Source organism: Saccostrea echinata, unplaced genomic scaffold, assembly GCF_033153115.1.
Source record: "Saccostrea echinata isolate AGI-Se365-2 ecotype Australia unplaced genomic scaffold, CSIRO_AGI_Sech_v1 ptg000054l, whole genome shotgun sequence".
NCBI classification, from domain to species: Eukaryota; Metazoa; Mollusca; class Bivalvia; order Ostreida; family Ostreidae; genus Saccostrea; species Saccostrea echinata.
In genome coordinates this window covers 28,169,113-28,178,555 of record NW_026889803.1, presented here as the reverse complement: position 1 = coordinate 28,178,555, position 9,443 = coordinate 28,169,113, and the positions used below count along the sequence as shown (strand labels likewise).

Sequence of the window (9,443 nt, the reverse complement as noted above, 5' to 3'; positions counted from 1 at the left end):
TTCTTGAACTTGTTTCTTGAACTCTACATAACATTATATGTAAAAAAAAAAAAGCATTCATAACAACAAGACTGCATGCAGTCTAAACATGTACATGAGAAATTCCACATAATAGTTGGCCATCCAGCCCTGAATCCCATGTACAGTTTCTGTCTTCAGAAAACAATTTATCTGCTCTCTGTCATTTCTCACAATGATAATCAACATCTGGCAGGTTTTTTTTTAATGAGATATCTATCATATTCAACTCTAGATGTGCCAATGATTGCATTTCTTACAGTATGTCTTTATAAGTCTTTTACAAATTCTAAGAAGAATTCTGGTCATAAGCATCATATCACATTTTTTCACTGGCTCCAGGTACTCTTCCTGATAGAAACTCAACTCATTAACTTATTATTTGAACTCTCCTCAGGTTCCAAACTTTTTCTGTTGTAGAGCCATTGGAAGTGATTCCATCATGGCTAATTTAGTCCTTTCCACCATGACCACCCAATCATCTTTGACAAAGTCCATATGAATTAGGTACTGCAAAAGCATCGGAAATTTTAGAATATTAATAGAAAGTAATTGTACAGTCAAGAGTACAGTCTAAAATATCCAACAGCTTCAGAAAAAACTTACACGAAATCTTGTACAGACATGAAAGGCTGTCACTTTTGAAGAATTTGGTCTAGCCACCAGGTCAAAAGGTTTTGTTTTTCTGTCTGGGAACGGCTGTAATAATAAAACAATTTTTGCATTTTTAATGAATTTTTTGAAAAGGTTACAATCCATTTTCTCCCATTCATTTATGACTTCATCCTTGTACATGTACAATATTCACACAAGAGTAAACAAAATTGTGAAATTTGGGTAACATATGAATCGAGGCTTCATTTACCTGAGTTTTATCTAGGATGAAAAACTTGTCCAGGTCACAAAAGAATATTTTATCAGGGTAACGTGGTGAGGTAGATATACAGAAGATCTTTTGGTGCCGCCGCGTCCAAGCATCCGGGAAACTGTTACACACTTCTCGGCACCAGTCACTATATTCCCTTTTATGGATGTCAAACTCGTAAATCTGTACAGAAAAAATCCAAATATTAGAATTTGTAATAATTTTCAGATTTGGGTGCAGAATTTGTCACAGTTTTTAATGTGTGAGCAGTATCACCAATCCTCCATGGAGTGATCTTGAGGTTTGAGAAATGATCAAGGTTTAAACTACGGGATCAAAGTTTTTACATGAAAATATAAAAGTTAAAAAAAAATGTTGAAAATCTTTTCAGTAACAGAAGGGCCATGATTACAGTTGTCATTAATCTTTGACAATGAGTTACTAAAGACTGAGTTCATACCAGTCGAGAGATCCAAAGTTATAGCCAAAAACAATTTCGTAACACTTAGGCAGACAGAAAGAAAGGGAGACAGAAGACAACCATTGCAAATACAAATGACTCAATCGTGTAATAATTATGTATAGCTACCTTTTGGTCTGCATGTGCTGTGATCAATTTCCCACTGTCTGACGTAAAGGTCATAGCTGTTACTGTTGACCTATAACTGGGTAATTGGCATACAACCTGTTATAAGTAAATTCCTGAATTTAATAAGAATTTCGAAATGCAATTTTTAAAAAAAATTTCTAGTTATATTTCCTGAAACTTAATGAACAGTCTAACTTCTAGCTGCAATATTGTAACCCTCTCCGATAATTTTTATCTGATGTTTTCAGGAGAGGCCTCTCCCCCCCCCCCCCCCCCCCCCCAAAAAAAAAAAAATTGGAGAGGGCTACATTATTGCAGCTACCTACATGTAACTTCCACCGCATTTTCACAATAGAATAGCCCTAAAATTAAGCATATTTTGTTTTATTAAAAAGATGAATTCTATAATATCTACCTCTTTAGACTCCAGTCCTATCACAGATACTTTGTAAGACAGGTCTGCCACGGCCACCAGCTTGCTGTCTGGACTCGCACTTAGTAGATGAATAGACTCCTCTGATAATGTAAGTAAACATATAGTGATCATACAGAGGTTTTTAAATATTGGTTGTTTAGGAAAATGTATTAAGTCAGAGAGGTCACACATTGATTACTCCTTGTACAAAACATCATAAATGCAGCACATTGTAAATTAATCCTTCAATTATAATGGGACATTATATGCTGACAAATTTCAATTATACATTTAAACTTTAAAACTTCATACCTGTGAAATCCTCCCAGCTGTGGTATATAGACACTGAATCTTCTTCCAGGGAGATAACTACAATTTTTTGACATGATGTGGCTATAACTAAAAACTTTTCATCAGCTGTGAAAACGAGGCGATGGGCAGAGAAAGGGGGAAGGGATTTCTTTATCTTCTTCATGCTGACTGCAGGGCTGATTGACTCTGAGTCATCCTACCAAAAAAAAAAAAATATTTCTTCAAACACAAAATATTTCACATACATTCAAACCCCCTGCACTGCACTAGCAAGAAGTTCACAACTCTCAAAAGTTCACTCAAGTATATTTCAAGTCTAACAAATGTACATATACAGTTAATATGCTTATGCTCAGTGAGATAATAACAAGATAATAGATCTTCAAAGACATTTGATGACAACAGAATGAGTATTTACCATCTCTATTTTGTACAGTTTGACTCCATCAATATCCGAGTATGATATCCAGTTAGCCCTGGAACTTATTGCACTACAGGAGATATGTTGTCCATCTTTAGTTTTCAGCTGGATTAGTTTCTGAGGGGAAACTTCCTCTGGAAGCATTTCACCATCTTTATCTACAAGATGCATCTAGATTTAACCAATATCATTTAATGGCTTTGTAGCATTGTATAGTAGTATTTCAATAAATCTGGGATTCAAACTTACACATACATAAATGTATAATACAATATGACACTTCAAACATTACAATACACTTTAATTACCATGTAATTTTTTTTTTCATTTTTGGAAGTGTCCTGCGGCACACTAAATCAAAATTGTATACTAGCTGCTATAATTTCATTGCCTATCTGATAAGGGAGATATTCTCACTGAAATAAATGGCTGTTCCTGTCAAGACCATTTCTTCTAAAATATGCATAGCAAGGTATGTTGAAATTGGGTGCCTTTTAAATTACATTTCTTTTAAAGTAAAATTTTAGATCAGTGAACAGAGGGCTTGTAAACCTGAGAGCTATCTACGCAATGTCAAGTTAAGAAACGGTCATTTAACCTTTGTAAAAGCATATTTAGGAAATCAGTACACTATGCATGTTTATGACTGCCAAGCAGCACACGTTCTTTACCTGAAGTTTTCCTAGTGTTTCCTAGTCTCCAAAGCTCTAGATAATCAGGATACTGTAGCAGGAGGGCATTTCTGTCTTTAGCCACACCCACCAACTGATGCTGTCAACCAATGTATGTTAATCTCAAATATCTTTATGATTATTTTGTTAAGCATCATGTATGTGTGGGTCATATTGTTTATATGTACATGCATATTACAAGGAGTTTAAAGTTCAGTCAGCCAAGGAAGATTATCTACTGTTTAAACTTTATAAGCATTTTTAAAATATATGTCCAAAAGTTCACATTTTTTTCCTTCATCTCTTTTCAGTTCATTAAAAGATTCCCTCAATCTAACTTGAAAAATAAATGCAACTTGTTTTTTACTATGATATTCAGTACAAGAAATAATTTACCATAGTTATAGCTCGGATTTTTTGCTTATTTTTCTCCTTCCCAAGTCGATTCAGCTGCAGATTTGTATCTACTCCTAAGAAATCACAATTAAATCAGTAAGAAAACACATACATGTACAATGTAGATCTATTGTCAATAGTAAGATTCAAATAACATTCATCTGTAAAAGGTGTACAATGTTCAAAGTACATGAAGAACACTAATCAATTTCAGAAGGAAGTCCTGATTTTTCCACTGCAATCCTAAGAATTGAATACATGTATAGGGACCTACCCCCAGACACTATATCCCTCCCTGTGATGGCCAGTGCCCTCACGTCGTGTGTGTGTTGATACCACACGGAGGTTCTGACCCACATATTCCAGTCACTCTCCTGACTGGTGGTGGTGTACTGAAATTGCACCACTTTTGGATCCACTCCTGAGGAGAATACTTGTTTTTCATTCTGAAACATATGCATACATTGACTATTTTCACATGTATGACATTTTAGAATGGACAACATTGGCATGGAAAAGATAATTTTTTATAAATATCTCAACAAAATAAATGATTGTGACAAGTACTAAAAGGTTATTTATAATCTTTACTAAAGAAAAAAAAATCAAACATTTTATGGATATGTACATGTATTTATATCTAAATTTATTTTTCTGACAGATAAAAAAATACAAAATAAGTTCAAGACTGTACCTCATGAACTGCTAAACACAAGACATCTGCTTGGTGATTTTGAAAACTCTACAGAAAAAAAGAATAAATGAATAAACATGTACTACGTGTTCTAACCATTATGTATATTGTTAAAATACTATGTAGATTTTTCTTTAATAAATCAAATTATCATTATACTGGTTGTAATATTTTCTGTGCATCAGCAACATTGCCTATTGGTCATATATGCACTGAATGTCTATATGCAATGAAAAGTCTCTAATAAATCTGAGTGGGTACTACATGTATTAAATACTGAAAGAAACAAAAGAAACTGAACCTTTATCTGTGTTCCTTGTTTGCCATTCCAGAAGATAGTTCTACCTCTCGAGTCTCCACTGACTAAAGTCATATCACTAAAAATATGAGGTGTATTGGTTACTGTAAACGTAAACATTTAGCGGTGTATTCTTTTTAGTGCCTTTCTGTTCAATCAAGTACATCGCTAAATGTCTGGAATGTCTAGCACATTCAGATGTGCACTCAATCAAATTTATTTTAACTTGTTGAAAAGTCAATTTCTGCTAAATATTGTAGTACAATATTTAGCAGAAATTGTAACAATAATTGTACATGCTTAATAGAGTACATTTTCCATATTCAAAAATGCATTGTATATTAGCCAATCTTTGTTCATGAAAAAGGTGAAAACATGTAATGCATTACAATAATCATTAATGCTTCTTTTGTTCTTAAATCTTTTTTTAAAAGGGGCATTTTTTTTTTTACAAATGAAAAAAGTATATTTTTCTACATGTGGTATATTTACTTTTTGAAAACAAAAACAAAAAAGCTGACCAGCAATCAACATTAAGAAAACCAAAACCACATATTCTTAACTTGAAAACACTGCAATGGATTTGAGTGGACATCTAAAGAAGCATTTAGATCTCAAACTCATTGTCTAATAATGCAAGAAGTAGAGTTTTATGCAGTCTTTATGTTCAGGGACAATTTTTATGAACATACCTAAGGATGGCCACACACCACACAATAGTCTCCTTGTTTTTCTCCACCCTCCCTAGAGTCATTCTCTGAACAGCATGACCAGATTTCACACTCCAGAGTCTCATATTATCCACCCCTCCAGTCAAAATCACCTCTAGACTGGTGTTCCAAGCAATGGATAAAATTCGACCTGAGAGGGAAAAGATGAAGATTGGTATATATATAACAGAACTGAAATCTGCATATTTGAAGTATATAATTAATAATAAATTTTAAACAAAGAACTTGGATAGAGAAATAATCATCTTTATGTTTTTGCTTTCTTTTCATTTCCATTCAAGTTATCCTTCCAATAAGAAGTTCTGATGAATGAAATTTTTATTTTTTTCAGATTCTTAACAAAACACACAATTGTCTCATCTAGAATATAAGCATGAGTACATGTGCATGAAAATCTTTATTTATTTATGGTCTCTTCAGGGCAGAAATGTTTAATTTACCTTCCTGTTTATCAAAAGATCTGTAATATTGTAGAGAGTTGTAATCTGTGTCAAATAAAACAATGCAGCCCTCCTCTGTACCAGCCTACAGAAGAATTAAAACATCACAGTGAAACCAAAACTTTTGATCACATTCTTTAAGGAAAAAAAATACATGTATGGTGGAAAGGTGTCATACCCTTTAATGGTGCCAGAGAAATTTACAGCTGTTAAACTTAGTGTTTGTCATAAATAAGATTCTGCATTATAATGATACAATTACAAATATTTTCAGAGATATGTCCCTTTCTTTTTTGCATTGAAATGATGAAAGTTAACGACATTGGAAATGATTAATAATTTTAGATTACAGATATGAATAAAAATTTAATCATTCTCACAGCCAGAAATTTTCCATTTGAGTCTGTGGTCAAACACCAAACTGGGCCAGCATTGGATGAAGCTGTGGCCTAAAAACACAACAATCAGAAAGACAACTTTAAAAAAATGAAACATATGGTGTTTAAAAAACTTAAATCACATATTTTCTGTTTGGTTTGAAGAAACATTTATATATTAAAAAAACACCATCTGAGTGAAATTTTTGTCTTGATACCTTGGGTTCTAGTTTCTTGAGATCATATTCCACCACATCTCCATCCAGACCTGCTGAGTACAGTCTCTTTCCTTGCCAGCACAAGGTCTCTATAGACTTAGATTCACTTCCTGGTATAATCTACAAATATACATAATAATAATTCACATTAATAAATCAGAGGATATATTCAAAAGATAAGATATCGGTACGTCTGACATTCATTAAGATATCAAAGTTTTTGTGCACTATCACTGATTTATACATTGCATATACATGTATTTCAGTTAGTTCTATTAACTTACAGAAACTACTTGATCAAAATATATCTAAACATATAACTGGGACATAAACCTACCTTTTCTTGATACCAGTCATTGGCTACATCCCATATTTCAATACAACCATCAGACCTATATTATTGTGAAAAACATATAATTCCAAATTAGAATTCAAAATACAGAAATTCTATTCTATATGTCAGTTGGATAACACAAATAAAAATATGTACGCTTTTAAAGGGTTTTGACTTTCTGTAGACCATTTCTTTAGAATGATTCTGTTCCTTTTATATAAGCACAAAGAAAACGATAAAGTCTGTTATCCTTTGTGAAACATGTTTGTTTTCTGATTTTGAAATTGTACCAATAGAATATAATAATTATTTATCCAATGCAAAGGCTTTAAGATCACTTTAATCTGACTTACAAAAATTTTGGGGTGTGAAAAAGAGATAAAGTTATGGAACTCCTTAAATAGGGGACCCTATGTAAGGAGTTCCATATCTTTATTATTATTATTATTATTATTATTATTATTTTTGTAAGATAGATTAAAGTGATCTAAAGGCCTGTGATCCAATGGTGGATCTATTTTTTCTTTCAGACTCTGAGAGACAGAGAAAAGAGGGATACCACAAGTGACAAACGTTTTTACCTTGATAAGGCAACCTTATTTACTTCTTTTCCATATACAATGGACTGAATAGCCTTAGGTTGATACTCAAAAAATCGGACTCTGTGTACCCTAAATTCGCCCATGACTGCAAAAACACAAGCATGTAAATATCATTTAATTTATATTGCTTTTTATTATGTATACGTATAGACGAATAGTACAAAAATAGCGTACTGTATGAAACAAGCAGCTGTGCAATAAGTCTACATCGTATGTTGTCTGACTCTAATGTATATGGTCAATCGGTGGTTAATGCAAATTCTTTGAAAAAATATGAAATTACCACTATATATGACAAAATACGTTTGAAAAGCACTAACCTGTTTTATATTATGACCTTTCATAGACTTGTTTGATATGACATGTCTCAATCTTTAATAAAATACAGCAATTAAAAACGCCAAGCACATGTTCTCTTCACAAGGCTGCCATATTGGATTTTTTATAAGGCGTGCATACAATATATTTAGCAAAGATAGTTAAGAATATAACATTCAAGCTATATCTTGGAGATGCACTCTCTAGAAATTATTATGAAAAGTTTTTGATAAATTTTATGAGTATAATACTTTGTATTATACTGGATAATATGTGTAACAAAACAGAGAGAAACAAATACGAACAAGTTGGTTAGTAGGCTCCCATACCTTAGTTTCGAACCTTCAAAGAATACTTTGTGCAATAGCAATATTTGAATTTTTAAGCAGTGCAATTTAAAAATATATAGTAAAATTATATTCCTTTTTGAGCAGATATGAACTACCGTGTGATAAATACGAAAACATTCAACAACAAGTATGGCGCCCGGGAAGCACAGCGTGCAGAGAAATTTCAGAATAGAAACAAAATTTTATGTTTAGTTTCAACTTTTCATCATTTACAATATTTGAATCACATCTAATGATTTAAGGAATCAATAGTCGGTGAGTTTCTCTAAGTTCTATTTAGTATTTAATTTAAAGAGAAGCATTTGTTGATGTTTTACAGAAAAATTAACAGCTGAAAATTTAAAGTTTGTGAGCTAAATCAGCAGAAGAATTGGTGAATAGATTCTCTTTCTTTGTTGATTTTACATATCTCTTCCATCCACATCTACATACTTTCTTTCCAGGCAGGAAAATGTATTCCATATTTAAGCAGACCCATCCCCCAACTGGAATAGAGCATTGTGTGTATTGTAATTTTTTCAATACATCAGAAAGAAATTTGGTGATTGCAGCAGTAAATAAGCTGTATGTGTACAGATTAAATCCAGATCCAGAGGTAAAAATACATTCATAATGGATAATATGTATTTAGCAGGTCTGGTAGAATCACTACATTTAGCTAGGTAGCTTGCGTTGTTTACGTAGGTAGCTTGCGTTGTTTACTTATAATAGCTTTATTTAGCTTCTTTGTAGTTAAAGAAAGCTAGTAGGTAATTTATGCTACGTAGTTAACTGTAGTGATTGTACTGGACCTATTTAGAACCTAGAATGTGATTGGATATAATTTGTATAAAATCATATTAAATGATTTACATTTGTAATAGATGACTTTCATATTCCTAAGAGTTATCTCTCTTTGTTGGTGTAACACTCATTTTTTATGCCCGCCATGAATATGGCCGGGGCTTATAGTGTTTGTCATGTCCATCTTCTGTCCTTCCATCACACTTTGCGTTTAGCTCTGTTCAAAGCCCAGTTTCAAAGAAACTATCCAAGATATTTTTATCAAACTTCAAATGCTGATAGATATTGATGAGAGCTATATAACTGCATCAACATTTTTGGACCTTGACCTTTCCTTTGACCTTGACCTTACTTTTCTTAAATTAGTGTTTAGCTCAGTTTTAAAGATACCATTCAAGATAGTGTAATCAAACTTCATATGTTGATACATACTGATGTAAGCTATTCAACTGCATCAACATTTTTTGACCTTGACCTTTCTTTTGACCTTGACCTCACTTTTCTTAAATTAGTGTTTATTTCATTTTTAATGAAACCATTCAAGATATTTTTAACAAACTTCATATGCTGATTCATACTGATGAGAGCTATTCAACTGCATCAATATTTAT

At 32.4% G+C, this 9,443-nt stretch overlaps 2 protein-coding genes across 2 annotated transcripts in view; one reads left to right on the top strand and one right to left on the bottom strand.

Moving 5' to 3' along the window:
• Window positions 1-368: 368 nt before the first annotated feature.
• LOC133172573 (U3 small nucleolar RNA-associated protein 4 homolog) lies at window positions 369-7,814 on the bottom strand. The gene is made up of 19 exons (XM_061307495.1): window positions 7,702-7,814; window positions 7,361-7,466; window positions 6,783-6,837; window positions 6,446-6,565; window positions 6,231-6,299; window positions 5,851-5,935; window positions 5,372-5,540; window positions 4,683-4,758; window positions 4,382-4,429; window positions 3,962-4,133; window positions 3,688-3,761; window positions 3,292-3,391; window positions 2,618-2,778; window positions 2,200-2,395; window positions 1,888-1,988; window positions 1,473-1,568; window positions 884-1,066; window positions 625-717; window positions 369-528 (listed from the first exon to the last, which is right to left on the bottom strand). Exons 2-19 carry the CDS (start codon window positions 7,462-7,464, stop codon window positions 412-414), a joined length of 2,019 nt encoding a protein of 672 aa, XP_061163479.1. The 5' UTR covers window positions 7,465-7,466; window positions 7,702-7,814; the 3' UTR covers window positions 369-411.
• A 341-nt stretch (window positions 7,815-8,155) lies between these two features.
• LOC133172629 (cleavage and polyadenylation specificity factor subunit 1-like) overlaps window positions 8,156-9,443 on the top strand; it is a 28,513-nt gene continuing 27,225 nt past the window's right edge. The window contains exons 1-2 of the mRNA XM_061307562.1: window positions 8,156-8,304; window positions 8,493-8,644. Coding sequence (XP_061163546.1) covers window positions 8,501-8,644 — 144 coding nt within the window. The 5' untranslated portion in view covers window positions 8,156-8,304; window positions 8,493-8,500. The remainder of the gene's footprint in view (window positions 8,305-8,492; window positions 8,645-9,443) is intronic.

Excerpts from the sequence above, each read along its gene's own strand:
- LOC133172573 (XM_061307495.1), bottom strand. The coding sequence starts at position 7,464 with ATGGGCGAATTTAGGGTACACAGAGTCCGATTTTTTGAGTATCAACCT. Across the intron at positions 4,759-5,371 it reads TGGTGTGTGGCCATCCTTAG|TGATATGACTTTAGTCAGTG; the intron begins GTATGTTCATAA and ends TCATATTTTTAG. Across the intron at positions 1,569-1,887 it reads TAGGACTGGAGTCTAAAGAG|GTTGTATGCCAATTACCCAG; the intron begins GTAGATATTATA and ends TACTTATAACAG.